We start from the raw sequence: 15,817 nt of genomic DNA on the forward strand, positions 1-15,817 counted from the left end.
GACTCCAAGAGCCCTGACCTAGTCTACTAAGGTGGGAAGCGGTCAGGGAAGTTTACCAGAAGGAATTGGCATTTGGGCAGAGTTCCAAAAGATGAGCAGGTGGAGGGAAGAGGATGTGCGAAGTCCCTGCGGCAGGAAGAAAGCAGTGGCTTTGACGGGGTGGAAGAGGGCCAGCAAGACTGGAGGACTGAGCATGAGGGGCGGACAGTCCAGGGTGCGGCTGGACGGATGGCAGGGCCTCATGGGCCCAGGAGCAGTGGGAGCCACTGAGGGGGCTTTTCAGGCGAGCTGGTGATGGGGGCTGTGGGGGCTGGTTAGAGTCTCTCTGGTGTAAAATGGACTGAAAGACCAGGACTGAATTCCGAGGACTGATTTCTGAGGGGACAGCTGCAGGAACCCAAGTGAATGATGCTGGCTTGTACTCAGGTGCTGAGGGTAGAGAAGGAAAGATGTGGGTGGACCATGATTTATACGTGAGGGTAAGTTATCCGACTTGGGGATTGTTAGTGCAGAAGAGGGAGGACTCCAAATGCTTTGCCAGTGACTGTCTTGCTGAATGAGATGGCAGTGGTGCTATTCGTGGAGCTCCGGGGGGACGTTTTGGGAGGAAAAGCCTGAGGGCGGTGCCCTGAGACAGCTGAGTGGGCCGGTGGCTGGGGCTTTGGGTTAAATGCCCGGCTGCAACCAGCGCTGTGTTAGCTAAAAACTGAGTCACATGGTACATCTCTTCTTGAGGGACTGAATGTTGGAATTTACAAAATGTTGACATTCTATTAAATGGTTAGTTTGGTAGAATTTTATATACACCTTTCCAAGCAATAGGGGAAAGCCATGAATTTGGTTCCTGAACCTCAGCCCTCAAAGCACCCTGCATGGAGGAGCACGACACGTATGTAAACTTCCGGTGTGAACACGTTTGCAAATCACTGGCCCAGGTTTTGCAAGGTGCCCGGACCACAGGGAGGTCAGGAAGGGAAAAACACCAACGGTGTTGATCACAGACGCTAAGCCCTAACCAGACCCTGCCGTCTGCATGGTGCTGGGGCCGGTCCCACTGAAAGAAGAACAGGAAAATCATCAAACGGCAAATGGTGACACAGAAAATGAAAGCAAGCAAATCTATGAGGAAGATTAAAGAAGTGGCAGAAACATCTGAGTACTCAAAAATTTGATTTTAAAAGTAATCACTGATGGGAGGGATAAATTAAGTATTTGGGATTAACAGATACACATTATTATGTAGAGAATAGATAAGTGGCAAGCACCTACTGTATAACATAGGGAACTATATTTGACATCTTGTAATAACCTATGAGGAAAAAGAATCTGAAAAAGAATTTATATATATATATATATATATATGTGTATATATATGTATGATGGAACCACTATAAGAGAACCAATTTGCTGTACACCCGAAACATTGTAGATCAACTATACTTCAATTAAAAAAAAAAGCGACTACAGAAAAAGTAGATAAATTAGGAATTTGGGATTAACATATACACATTACTGTACATAAAACAGATAACCTACAAGGACCTACTTTATAGGACAGGGAACTCTACTCAATATTCTGTGACAACCTATATGGGAAAAGAATCTGAAAAAGAGTGGATATATGTAGATGTATAACTGAATCACTTTGCTGTACACCTGAAACTAACACAACACTGTAAATCAACTATACTTCAACAAAAGAAAAGAAAAAAAAAAGTCATCACTGGTGCCAACAGTTAGGTAGAAATAACTAATTCTTCTCATTCTCCCACCATCTCTTGCTCCCCAGAGGTCCTGGTTAGGGTGAAGGAAAGCTCCCTTTTCCGGACCTCCTCTTTCTGTCTCTGGCGTTCACCTATGATTCAGCCAAGAAAGCGTCAACAAAGGGAACCGGAGGGGCAGGAATGTGCTCCCGTCACCCCCGGGGAGCTCGGCCAAGGCAAACGGGAAGTAGCCTGCTTTTACCGCCCCGCGCACTTTCATTCCTCTTACGTGTGCTCGGAGCCCCAAGGGGAAAATGCAATTTGGTAGCGACCTGACAACCACATCCCTGGAGCCTTGGTCCAAAAAGGGTAAAAATCCAAACACTGCTCTGGGAAGGGAGGAGGGGAGGAGGCAGGGTGAGAGAGAACACCATTTCCACCCATGGTAAATTACGCCTGTGATTCCATTCAAGTTAATGTCCACCTAGAAAGTGGAAGTTAGGTTATCAAGATGGGGGCGCTTTAGCTTTCTCGTAAGGAAATCATGATTATATCTTGAAAGGTTAGCAATTACCAGTAAAATAGCAAAGAAGTGTTCCAAAGTTTTATTGAAAATATACCTTATTAAGGCCGAAGGTTGGTGCAGATAACCTTTGAGTTTGGCTGGTAGGATTGCAAGTTGACTAGGTCTAGGAGGGCGGGAGGGGTAGAGCTCTGCAGCTGCCGGGGGCATCATCCCTCCTGTGGGCTGAGGTGGAGGCACTGGCCTGAACACCCACCACGAAGATTTCACGGTGTATCGTGAATTCTGCTATAATTGCTGGGGCCCCTGATTGGGAAGTATGTGCTGAAATATTCTCTTGAAGTCCTACCATGTTTTTATGTTTCTCGATATACACACGTATATCAGACGATATACACGGTATCAGAAAACTTTAATGCTGAAGACTCCAGGATAGAATGATGCTCTGGAATCCCCTTAGGCATGTCTCCCTCGCCAAGCTCATCCTTCTACATGCATTGTTGATTAAACTCTTTGGAACAACGTTTTATCAATTCTCATGCTCTTTAACAAGCTTCAGCTGCTTTTATGAAGTGACCAACGTTCTCAAAAATTATGATTCAAAAAATGTCTCTAGTGCGGGTTGATTGTTCCCGTCTACCTTTGCTGGTTGCTCTGCAGTTTGCAGCCGCAGGAAAAGCAATACTATAAAGTATGGAACACATCACCCTTTCTGTTCCTCCCTGACCTGCCCTCCTCTGCTCATTTACTCACTGCCCCATACAGGCAAGCCGTCCATTCCCCACGTAGTAAGCACTGACATCTTGATGATGCTGACCTTTTTGGGTACCCAAGACAGACGCCTCTGCCCCTCCTGTACCTCTGCTCCGTGAGGTTGGAAAGGTGTTGGGAAGGTGCAAGGAGAGCACAAGTCAGGATCAGGAGGTCAAGCCGGGGCCGACCACACTTGGCCAAGGCAACAACATATGTCAAGGGCGTGGAGAAACGTCCCCAGCAGTTACACAGCCCTGCACCTGACGGTTCTCTCCATGTATTGTATTGTAAAAGTGCCCACTTTGGGGGCGGGCAAGAACCATCAGGGTTTTGTTTGTTTTGGTTTGGTTTTGGCCTGGAATATTTGTGATAAATGTCATCATTCAATTCTATATACAATATATAACCATCGTTTGGAACTTTCACACTACTCTGGGGGGTGGGGAACACGTTCAAAAGCCAACGTTGAGTCAACAGGAGAACTGGGAGTGAATGTGTAAATGGACTTGGCATTCCCCTTAGACAGGACGGAGGAGCCGCACGCTTTGGCCCTGCGCCCCGCGCCCCGCGGTGGCCACGCCCCAGACGCACCTCTCACAGGTGACACGAATGCGCTCCTCGCTGGACGACTGCTGTTCGTCCTCCTTCTCCTGGAAATGCTCCCGGACACACTGCTCTTCAAACTCGTGCAGCCTCTTCAGCTCCTCGTCGCTGAGAAACAGCTCTGTGCAAAGGCAGAAGCGGTTGCCACGTGAGAAACCAGCCAGGTAGATGCACCCTTTCGAATTTCACAGCCCGCCTTTAACCAAGCTCCCTTCCCCACCCCTTGCAGGCAGCGCCCTGCTCCCGCCACTGGTTATATCACACAAAGACTCCTTGTAATATGCGGCGATCATATTGATATTTCTGGTGGAGCTAAACGGCTCACTTTTTAACACAAAAATCCAAATTACAGCTATTTGGAAAGCGAAACCAAGTATGATTTTCTGGAAAAGGTTTTGCATGTATTTTATGGATAGAGTCAAGTGGACAGGAGTATTTTCCCATTCTCTTTAGATGCAACACACTAAAAACATTTTGAGGACGTCGCTGGTGGTGCAGTGGTTAATAATCTGGCTGCCAACGCAGGGGACACGGGTTCGAGCCCTAGTCTGGGAAGATCCCACATGCCGCGGAACAACTAAGCCCGTACGCCACAACTACTGAGCCTGTGCTCTAGAGCCCGTGCTCCGCAACAAGAGAAGCCACCGCAATGAGAAGCCCACGCGCCGCAAAGAAGAGTACCACCACCCGCCGCAACTAGAGAAAGCCCTCGCGCAGCAACAAGAACCCAACGCAGCCAAAAATAAATAAATGTATATGTATAAAAACATTTAGAAAGGAACATTGGCTTTATAGAGAAAAGTTATTTTCAAGAACTGTCTCAATTTCTCATCTCTTCATGAGTGGACTTTCAGTGATATGAATTACTAATAAATGAACAAAACTAGAATAAAAGCAGCATAAAATGAGAAGCATTCTGCAAAGAATAGCATTTGGATAGAGTGCTGTGTTTTCACACATTTAAGTAGTTTAAGGAGATTTCCATGCAGGTATCCAATTAGAATGGTCTTTCTAGATTAGCCCAAGATAGAAATGAAAGAGTCCTGCACATACTCAATCCACGATCCTGTTCGTCTTGGTCCCCTTCTCTTTTCTTCCTGCAGTGGCGGCTGAGACGCATAATGATTATATAGACGTGGCTTAAAATGATCATTGGTGGAGGCAATACTGGCCGGTCATGAAATGTCATAATCAGCTGATAACGCTGGAATTTCCACACTTGGTTGGATATTGACTTTACTTCAAAGAAGGTATTGCTTTAAAAAGAATACATGTTTAGTTAGTTGTATTACTTTTAATTGTGATTTCCCAGGGCAATCAGAATTACTCACACTGAATTGAAAATATGAGATGAAATGGCCTTTTGGGGTCATTCCACGAGTTAGTACTGACTCTGAATGACCTGTCTTTTGGTTTATCTATCAGCGTGGCTTACCAACATTCAAGGACGTTTTACTCATATAAATAATTAAGAATTAAGTGTATTGAAATTGCTACCCACTGCTTTCTTGCAAAACCACACCACAGTCTACTGACTGCTCAGGAAATTTTATTTCATATATTTAAAGGTATGAGCCATCCCACTAAGCATTTTGAAGTATTTAAACTTTAAATTCAGTCAACTAGCTGACTACATTTCTTTGGAACCGAGTTGATTAATTACTGAACATTTTGATTGAAGGTGGGTTATTTTGGATGTTGGGTAGGTACAGTCTTTTGTCTTCTTTGAGTTTCCAGTGGGAGGCAGTAAGCCTAGAATTGTTGGAATCCTGATCAGGCGTGTTGTCTACACGGGGACCTTAGAAAAGTCAGTTAACCTCTGTCAACCTTCATTTTCTCATCTGTCAAGTCCGGAGTGTAACCAGATTCTCTCCAATGCCCTGGTCAGCTCTGAAAGTCTATATTTCTGTGAAGGATTTTTCCCTTATATTTTTCATCTTAGAAACTAAAATAAATTTTTCCAACATTTATTAAGCATGGTCACATCCTCAACATATCATGACAAAAGGGGCAAGTTTTACAAGAAATTTGATTGTGGATTTTAAGCCTTTTCTTTCTTAGGCCATTTTATCTTCTATTCGGTAAGTGATAAGAAAAATATTTCATATAATAGTACAGTAATTGTCACAGCCTATGAAATTAACTTTGCTTTCTGTGCCTCTGATAATGAATTCAAGGCTCAGTTTGATAAATCTTCTCTGTCTCAGGAGACTTTCGTCTAAGAAAATATTTTCATTAGATTAAAATACATGCCAAGGGGCTTCCCTGGTGGCGCAGTGGTTGAGAGTCCGCCTGCCGATGCAGGGGACGCGGGTTCGTGCCCCGGTCTGGGAGGATCCCACATGCCGCGGAGCAACTGGACCCGTGAGCCACGGCCGCTGAGCCTGCGCGTCCGGAGCCTGTGCTCCGCAACGGGAGAGGCCACAACAGCGAGAGGCCCGCGTACCGCAAAAAAAAAAAAAAAAAGCCAAAAGTGTTAAAATACTAACCAAGATTGAATTTAAATGTATTTAAGTGTCAACTTTTGATTTAGGAATACATGAAGGCTGATTACTGTTGAACAAAAAAACGTTGTGAAAAATTCTATGCATTTGAAAGCCCTAGTGGAATTCCATGTAAATCCTGGGCAGCCTGGGAGATTTCCGAGATTACACTGAAAATCTGTAAAATAATAAATAACAAATATACGGTCATCAGCGGTGACACGCACTTGAAAACGGCGATGAGCAAGTTCACGAGCAGGATGTTGGCCACCAGCAGGTAGCAAGCCATGATGGCGGGCGTGAGCCAGGCGCCCGGGATGCAGGGAGGGAGCCGCTTGCCCTCCTCATCGTACTGGTTGTCACCACAAGGAGCTGAAACGAGAGTCTGTCTTTTTGTACTTGACTTTTACATAGAATGAAAAGAATAAATAAACTGACCTATGCTATTAAAGGACCTATTTCTTTTTTACTATGTTTTTTTTCTGATTTCATAAGCAATAATTTTCCATGTGAAAAATATCAATTCATACAAAGGAGATAAGGAACTCATTTCTGCACTCACAGACAGTCATTCTTAACTTGTTATATTTGTAAACGTTTTCTCATTTCTGTGTTGTGTTTGTCATATACAGAAGTTCTTCATTTCTAAGCAGACGCATCTATCTATGCGTCTATGGGTTTCTTTACTGTTATCCATTAGAAAGTGATTGGGTCTTCTAATTATTTAACATTAACTTATGTTGTCTTCTTGGTCATTTGTACATTAACTTTGAAAATAATTTTATTGTGAGGTAGGAGGTACGGATCCCCTCTAGCCTCCAATCCATTAACTGACTGTTCTGAGTGATGTTTGAAAAAGAATCTTTTCTCTCTCTGCTCATTTGAAATGCCACTTTGATCATATGGGACTTATTTTCTGACGAAAAAGATAGGATGATCTCAACAGTAATTAGTGAAGTAATATCCATCAATTTATTGTCTATTTACTTTTCACTTCCTTATCGTTTACAAAAGTACTGACACCAGAAAACAAGAGAAATATTTGAAACTGGCATTAAGACTATTGGTAATTAGCTGAGGAAGAAACTAATTAATACACACATTTCATGGACTAGAGTCATCAATTATGCATAAACTTACGATTGATTTCCATGGCGTAGACTATAGAGTGATTGGAAAGCAGCATTTTATTTTTTTTTAGTTTTGACAGGAAGGAAGAAAAAAAATAAGACAGTTGAGAGAAAAGTCAAACAAATGATGAACAACACAAGAACTGTTTTGCTGTCAAGAAATGTAAAGTGTTCAAGCTTGGGAATTACAGATTCACACTTGGAAACAGTGATCTGCTTAGGAGAATTTTACACATTATTAATTATAGGAAATATATGTATATATATATTTCATGAATATTTATTTTACCACGTCATAAGCAATAGTAAAACTCACTAGTGAAAAAAACTGTGAAAAAGACATGAGGCTACTAACAGATGATCATTTTAACATGTAGGTTGACTAATCAAGCATTCCCTGTATCCCAACACAAACACATCATAAGCACAAATAAATACAAAATTATTATGAAATAATCAGACCAAGAATTGAAAACCTACATTTCACGGTGTTACTGAAAATAGCCTCAAGTTTGCCTCTTCATCTTCTCTTGTTACCCAATTTAATAAAAAAAATAAAAATATTACAACTTACGTCTGGATCCAGGGACTTTTAGCATTTATGTATGTTTACTGAAGCTAATATTCCTTTGAAACCAAATTAGATTTTGACGTTCTGGTTTACCAAGCTACAAACACATTCGCTAATTGACCCTGAGATACTCATGATAAGGATGTGTTCTGAATCACGTGATGAAAGCCAGTAGGTAGAAGGCATTGTGCAACTGGTTATCAGTCTCACTTAGAGGAGATATACCAAACAACCCTGCATTTCCTACAAGGCAAGGATGTTCAGAACCTTCTATTCTCAAGAAGCTTCTGCTTCTACTGGAAGCAGCAGCCATGCTATTGTACCTGGTGCTTTTTGACAGAGCACAACATGCAAATTAAGATATTGGTACTAACATGAAAATAGGTCTGAAGATGCTCGTTCATTGGTGATGCCGTAACTGTCTGGGTGAAATAGCATAAGAGCATTTGAACTTCACTTCCCTACAACACAAGGGACACTGTGACCTACCAGCTCAGCCTGGGCAGAGCTGGGGCCTGCATTCCCCAGAAATCCATGCAGGATTGCAGCTCATTTCCTCTGCTAACATCCAGAATACTGTTGATAATACAAAAATATCACTCCAGGAGTGAAGAGGAAATGGATAGCTATGTGGAAAATGGGCTTTGAAGCTTGAAGAAGAGGATGGCACATGGCAATAGTCACTATCTCATTTGACTGAAATAACACTACCAGCTCTATCTCAGGGCAGAAAAAGATTCAGGTTGAAGAAAAATTAGGATGTTGGCATTGGGACTACATTCATGTGTCGGACATGCTCAAGGGATGTAAGACTCAGAATTCCAGTTAGTGGTTCTCAGAGTAGAAGACAGGACCGATGTCTCAAAACTCTGTATTTCATAATCTGCATTGATTTCTTCACAAAATAATTTGATGCCTATGGCAGAATAAAAAATACTTTATTCCCAAATTAACACAGGCTCTTCCATTAATTTGGAACTGATCATCTGCCTTGGGAAGCAGGGAAGAGAATCTTACTATGAATTCTAGTCTTACGGTCTATCTGGTCTGCAAACACCTCTCCGTAGATCATCCAGTAGGGCATGTAGAAGATGTTTCGGGCCAGCTTCCAAGAAGGCTCCTCATCTGGATGCAAAATGGCTTGACGGGCTACCCCGAAACTCATCAACACCACCAGCATGATGACCACAAAATACAGCATGTCAATCATCTGAGGAGAGAGGAAATGGGCCTCTTACTGTCTTGACTCATGGGCCAAGTTCACCTGGTTCATTACACTGTGCTCCTCAAAGACTTTATGAGTGCTTAATTAGGATGGAGGAAGCTTCTTTTCCCTCCCTCCATCCCATCCATGGGCTACTGATTCTTGTACTTCATGCAATGCATACACCTTATCCTAGAACACTGCCATTCTCATCTCATGCTCTCAATCTTTCCTCTCCTCTATTGTTACCCATAAATAAATTCCTCTAGTAACTACAACTGCAAATGGAGAAAGGGAACAATTATGGAAAATATAGGAATTTGTGAGGGAAACTAAGGAGTAAGAGCAGTAGATACCTAAGGAGGTAATGAGATCGTGAGTTGAGAGCACATACTGATATTCATTCATTATACAAACAGTGAGTAGTTACAGTGTGAAATGCTCTGGTTACTATGGATACTGACCTCATATAATTCTTAATTTTGAACATCCCTGAAGATGAGGGCCTTGGCTGGGATTAGCTCAACCATATAGCCCTTTGCTCAAAACCACTTGCCCTACAAAGAGTTATTCCTAAGCTTGGAAGACTTCCTTTCTTCTGGGACCAGTCCCAACACTTGGGCTATTTTAAGTGATGTAAGGATGATCTGCTGGTTCATTTTTAGTTTCATATTTTATGGCCTGTTCTGGAGTAAATGTTGCCATGGATTTGTCTTGACCTCATCACACGAATTGCCTGTGTGCACTCCATGCCAGAGCACATGAGCTGGAAGACTGTCTGGAGTAGGGGTCGGGGAGGGTGACCCCGGGCCCCCTTTGTCTCTGGCTTCTACTGCACGTTAGGAGGTTATGTATCGGGTTATTGCCAGAAATACATGGACCTACAGTAGGCCCTCAACCTCATGTTCATCAATTGGATTTAATTAAATTTTCGGTATGTAGAACTATGTATCTTAAAGCAAAGAACATTTCCTGTAGGAAACCAACTGCAAGGGAAAGGTCAAATGAAATGCAACAGAGCCACGCTGGAGGCCTGGCCTCAGGTCCTAACCACAGTCTCGGTGTCTGTAGTTACTCACGGGGCGTCAGGACTAACCATCTTTCCGATCATCATCACGTAGGGTCCCAGATACTTGTTGACACCAAAGATGTCCAGGACACGGATGTACCAGAAAATGATATCCACGCAGTAGATCACGCGGCCATAGCCCATGTAGGGCTGCTTCTGTAGGCGGAGGATGGCTCCAATCATGAACATGGAAATGGCCACGAGGTCTGTGATGTTCCAATATTCCTGAAGCCAAACTTTTATTTTCTGGCTGAGTTTACCGGGTTCTGACATGAGGATCTATAAAGAAATGCCAAAGAACAAAAAACAAGGGAGTGTGGTATTGGAAGACTTGTCTTCTTAGAATCTTGGGACATTAGGACTGGAGCGGCATTCCAGGGCATCTGGTCCCCTTTCCTGCTCAAGACTTCTAAGTACTAATCTTCTCAGGCCGAAAAACATATCTAGAAAGGGAAATTCCACAAAATCCTCTGTATGCCTGGAGTCAGGGTTTCACAAACTCTCAGGAAATGCCTTCTAAATTATGTCCCTCTGGCTGTAATTAAAGTAGCTGCCTTTTGATCCCTTTTCTAATTCTCTGGACACTTGCCTGTGAGCCCACGTTCCAGAGTTAGTCCAGGAGGAAAACTCTAGAGCAGAGATAAACCTGTGTGGTCCCACAGAGCGGCAGTCCACCCAGGGGAGATGGCAGAACCGGGATGGGAAATGTTTATCAGCCAAAATTGCTTTGTAACTCAGAGATGGGAAGTCAGGGGGAAGCTGAACTTGATTTTCTCCTGCTTGAGAGCTTACCCTTTCAAAATCACCACTGATTAAAGGGACACTTCCTCAGAGTAAACCTGAAAATATGTAACAAGCAGCAGGCACGGGCACACTTAGAGCAAGCCCCACGTATGCAGCTATGGCGTGCAGCAGGGTGGGGGTCTTAAAAGTGGCACCCCTTTACTTACCGAGACTCTGGGGAGGTTCTGGGGGCTCCAGAGGTGGCATGGGGTGGTGGCTATTTATGCACCAACCGAGAAGGCGTTCACTAGTTTAACAACCTGTGCACTCTGACTGATGGCCGCCCACCCTCTTTCCTATAACTGGGGGTAAAGAACAGTGTCAGTATATAGCTGATGCTCAGTGAGCTCACGGTGTCCCTAGAGGTGGCACGGCAGGCCACTTGGGAAATCCCAGTTGTAAAGTGGGCAAAGTTTGAGTGAAGCCCAGCTAGAAAAGAAACAGGAGTAGTAGGAGATGGGTTATAACATTTTAGATTTGGCACTCTGCGTTTCTCGGGCTGTCATCAGACTGACAGCCTCGAATTAGCTCTCCTGGGAAGAAGTTGCCAGTGATAATTTTTCAGTTCAGTGAAAGGGTCACTGCCGATTGCAAAATAAGAATATTGGTTCTCTATCAGTGGGAGAAAGAATATGAAATTCTGCTGTGTGCTTTCTCAAGTTCACTTTTTCTTGGCTATAAGCTTTTCCTTTACAAGCTGATATAAAGAATTAAAACTTGCAGGTGATATTAGAAAGAAAAGGACCTGGCCCATATTTCCTCTGCAGCCTGCAGGGGCTGCCTTCTTGAAGTTACATGTTAGTTTCAAGTCTCCTGTGACACCAGTCTGCAAGAGATGGTGTCTGTCCTTTTCCAACACTTCTTTGAAAATCCTGTTCCCTCTGTTTGCAGCAGTTGCGCTGGCAGCCTGCCCAGAGGCACTGGAGGCTTCCACCAGGTGGATGCGCCCAGCCCCCATCTGCTGCAGGTGCCGCTCGCTGTTCGGCTCCCACCTGCCCCCTTGGGCAATTGCAGCCACTTTCCCAGAGATGCTGGTGGCTGGCTGATGTGGGTACAAAAGTCTGTTCCCTTTGGTCAAAGTGGGACAGACTCTACAGTATTAAAGACACTCAGAGCTCCCTGCAGGATTAGGCCAGGGACAGATTCCACTGAAGCCACACCTTGCTCAGCCCCGTCCCCTCTTCTGACCTGGTCACCCTGTTGCCTCTCTCTGCTCTCCTGGGAGCTCTCCTTTAATAAACCCCTTGCACAAGAATCCCCTTCTGGGTTGGAGGGAGGACAGTGTGGTTCAAAGTCCTGAGTTACAGGAGAAATGTCATCTCCTACATCTCCCTTTCTACTTCCAGCTCCGAGAAAACAGAGCCCAAATTTGTACCCAGTTGGAGTCATTGGTTTATCTCAGGTACCTGGCAGCATTTATGCTGCTTTTCTAGGCACTCAGACTTATTTTTATTACTAAACACCATCTATTCTGCCTTGTGTTTTGATTTCCAAGTTCAAATTCAGTTGGAAGCAGAAGGTGTATAAATCTCAAGCAAGGGAACTGGATCAACTTGGGATTGTGACACCTCGAAAGAACAGTTCCCGGCACTTGGGATTTGCACAGTACGTTTTCAAAATAAGGAGCTACATCTGGGGACTTCCCTGGCGGTCCAGTGGCTAAGACTCTGTGCTTCCACTGCAGGGGGCATGGGTCCGATCCCTGGTTGGGGAACTAAGATCCTACACGCCCTGTGGCCAAAAAAAAAAAAAAAATTTTTTTTTTTTTAAAAGAAGATACATCTGAATTGAAGTCAGTGGTGGGTGGGGCTGGGACAGGCCTTTGGAGCATCACCTCCCGAATTTTCTCCAGGGCCAGGCTCACGATGTAGGAGATGACGATCCACTCCTGGAGGCAGGGCCAGCGCTCCATCCGCACCAGGATGACGTAGTTGAACAGCAGTAGGTAACCCAGGTAAGATATCTGAAAGGCAGAAACTGTGAGCAGTGTCTGGGGAGGTCACATGTGCCTGAAAAAAGCTTCGAAACCCTATTTACAAGTGGACACATCTTCTAAAACAAATTTTCATTTCCAGATGCACTGAATCCTTTAGAGGAAAACTTCCACTCACATCACCAGTGCAGGCAGAGGACTTTGAGGCAGATGGGGAGGCATTTTGTACTTTAGTGCAATATGGGCGCTGACAGTCCATTCTCTAAATGAAGATGCATTTGTTGCTACTATCAGCCTCAAGGGGAAATTATAAAGTTGCACGAAATTATGATGAGTCGGGAAACTTTTAGTAGTTGACTGGTGTGCCCTCTACATTCCTGGAAATTGGAAAATGTTACTGACTCTTCCCTGACTTGCAAATTTCCTTCTTGAACCTTTCCACTGCTGGCGGATGTGGGAGGTTCGAAGGGAGGAGGCTGACAATGAGGTGTCTTCCCAGGTACACACACCTGTCTTGAGGCCCCTCGGTCAGCCCTGATATGTCTGTGATGTGCTGTGCCCACAGCAGGGTGCCTATCCTTGTGGCATGTAGAGTCAGGAGGGATATGGGAGTGAGCTATGAGGTGGAGGGAGGGTGGTCTGAAGATGACCGAGGTTGATTCACTCTGAAGCTGTACGCACCACGGGTACAGGCCCCTTCTGAAGTCTTGGGTAGGTGGGGGGAGGGTGTATACTAGCAACTATATTTGTGATTCGCAGCCTTTTTTTTTTTTTTTTTTTAAAGATGCCTCCCTCCTGATTGTTTAAGTTTTACCAGGATACAGGTAGCATCCCATGTATCCACTATCTAGTCTTTGCAGGAGGATTGGAGCAAGAGTTCTCAAAGTGGGGCTGCACTGGGAACCCCTGGCAAGCTATAAAATGTGAGACCCCCTCCCCACAACCAGAGGCAGCATTTAGAGGCCCTGGGGAGACGCCCAAGGCTCATCAGCCCCCTGGCCCCGCCCTCTTCATACGCATCTGTGGAGGCCAGGTATCTTCCTGGTCCTCAGCTGGTTCTGACCAGAACAGGTGGGCAGCTGTGGCTTTGGTGGTATCGCCAGATGTGGCTGCCAAAAGGTTGGGTGTCCAGGCTATAGCTGGCCTGGGTCCCCATGCAGCCCGCTGGGTGCCACGCCCCAGAGCTCTGCCTCTGCCTTCTGCCCTCCTCATCCATCACCCTGTCCATGGCTTTGGACCTGGCCCCTCACGTCCCATCACCTGCTCGCACCCAGTCACTAATGGGACTGCAGTGCCAGGATGTGCCAGGCGTGTGCTGCTGCTTGGCATTTGGGACTTCATGAATATTGTCCCTCCCCCGGACCGCAGTGGTTGCAGGAAGCACAGCATGCTGCCACCCCTGCTGGGACGGCCTGCACCTGAGCCAGTTTCCTCCAAAGGCTTCCAAGCTGCTCCAGTCTCCTCGCCCCACTTTTCCTGCCCATCCACGTGCATAAGGCTGGACCACTCTTGTTCTGGGTGCATCACTCTGCTGGAGCCGTCCAGACAGAGGCCACTGATGGGGCCGGAGGAGAGTGTGTGGTCACGAGGTCAGTGTGGCCTGCACTTGAGAGCAGAGATGCCTTGATTTGCTCCTCTCTTCCAGGACTTCATGCTCTGGGCTCAACCCTACTCTTTGAGTAACCCCGTCAGTCTCCTGAAAAATGACATCTGTGAGCTTGCTCTCTAAATACTAGTCATCTTTGTTCATTGTTGGAATAAAACTCTACTTCCCTAAGTTTGTATTACTAAAGACATTTGAAAAATCCTTCATCTTGAGCAAATAGAATATGACTATTTTGCTTTATGAAACGGTGTATTTGGGGCTAGGATGGCCACATTCCTATGTATAAATATATGACAAGATATCTATCTAGATCCAATTTTAGCTGAAGATTCTGAGTTAGTCCCACTTCTGTTTTCATAATTAATTTTAATCCATTGATTTTTTTAAAAAAAAACACTTTTTTTAAGCCCTTGACAATTTTCTTGATTCTGACATGTCTAAAACATGCTAAATGGTGAAGGCTAAGGGCAGGGAACTTACCGTGTAAAACCAGAACTTGACAATAGGAGCGTTGTAGAATTCACAGATCTTGGTCCCGATGGGAACACTTCTTTGCTTTTTTTGTTCATTCTCCTCGTCCCCCTTTCTCGAGCCAGTGTCTGCATTCGCATCCTGGAAACAGAGCAGAGCACGTGGCAAGCAGGCTGCCAGATGGGAAACGCCTTGGACTCCAGCACCATATTTAACAGACAGGTGCCTCAAAAATCAAGGATATAAAAGACGCAGACACAGAGAATGGACTTGAGGACACGGAGAGGGGGAAGGGTGAGCTGAGATGAAGTGAGAGAGTGGCATGGGCATATATACACTACCAGATGTAAAATAGATAGCTAGTGGGAAGCTGCTGCATGGCACAGGGAGATCAGCTCGCTCGGTGCTTTGTGACCACCTAGAGGGGTGGGATGGGGGGGGTGGGAGGGACACGCAAGAGGGAGGAGATATGGGGATATATGTATATGTATAGCTGATTCACTTTGTTATACAGCAGAAACTAACACACCATTGTAAAGCAATTATACTCCAATAAAGATGTAAAAAAAAAAATCAAGGATTATAAATGTCCCCAATTCTTGCAGTTTCTAAATTCACGGCGAGAGAAATCACAACTATTTTGAAAATGAGAGTTGATGGATACTTTTAGAATCAAGGGTATCACTGACCATATTCTCCTCCTCTTTTTCTTTGCCGTCTTCATTTTCCTTGGATGTTTGATATGAGAAGTCATCACAGGTGCGAAATTCCAAAAACAAGATGGTCGGGGGGAGAAGAATCCCCATGATAACCTAGGTATGAAGAGAAAAGTGGATTTTTAAGCTATGGTAATTCTTAAAAATTTTCCCACTATAGGCAAAAAATTTTTAATTATGATCTTCAGCATTAATCAGTAATCTAGCAGCCCTGGAACAGGTCTATCTCTGCTCTGACGGTCTGTGGCTTATTCTGTTTGCTATGTTGA

At 44.6% G+C, this 15,817-nt stretch overlaps 1 protein-coding gene across 10 annotated transcripts in view; it reads right to left on the reverse strand.

The window, feature by feature from the left end:
* Window positions 1-15,817, reverse strand: part of TRPM1 (transient receptor potential cation channel subfamily M member 1) — an 82,784-nt gene that overhangs the window by 13,330 nt on the left and 53,637 nt on the right. For 3 of the 10 annotated variants that reach the window (XR_003429259.1, XM_027089366.1, XM_027089363.1), the window contains 9 exons: window positions 15,522-15,644; window positions 14,842-14,973; window positions 12,657-12,785; window positions 10,067-10,318; window positions 8,784-8,976; window positions 7,206-7,226; window positions 6,293-6,437; window positions 4,636-4,838; window positions 3,571-3,703 (listed from right to left, as the gene is read on the reverse strand). Coding sequence is in view for 9 of the 10 variants with exons in the window: in XM_027089366.1 (XP_026945167.1) it covers window positions 3,571-3,703; window positions 4,636-4,838; window positions 6,293-6,437; window positions 7,206-7,226; window positions 8,784-8,976; window positions 10,067-10,318; window positions 12,657-12,785; window positions 14,842-14,973; window positions 15,522-15,644 (1,331 nt within the window). In the remaining variant the exon portion in view is untranslated. The other 7 variants (XM_027089371.1, XM_027089370.1, XM_027089364.1 and 4 more) reach the window with 6 other exon arrangements.

Source organism: Aethalodelphis obliquidens, unplaced genomic scaffold, assembly GCF_003676395.1.
Source record: "Aethalodelphis obliquidens isolate GAN/ISIS:26980383/991018 unplaced genomic scaffold, ASM367639v1 scaffold65, whole genome shotgun sequence".
Taxonomy (NCBI): domain Eukaryota; kingdom Metazoa; phylum Chordata; class Mammalia; order Artiodactyla; family Delphinidae; genus Aethalodelphis; species Aethalodelphis obliquidens.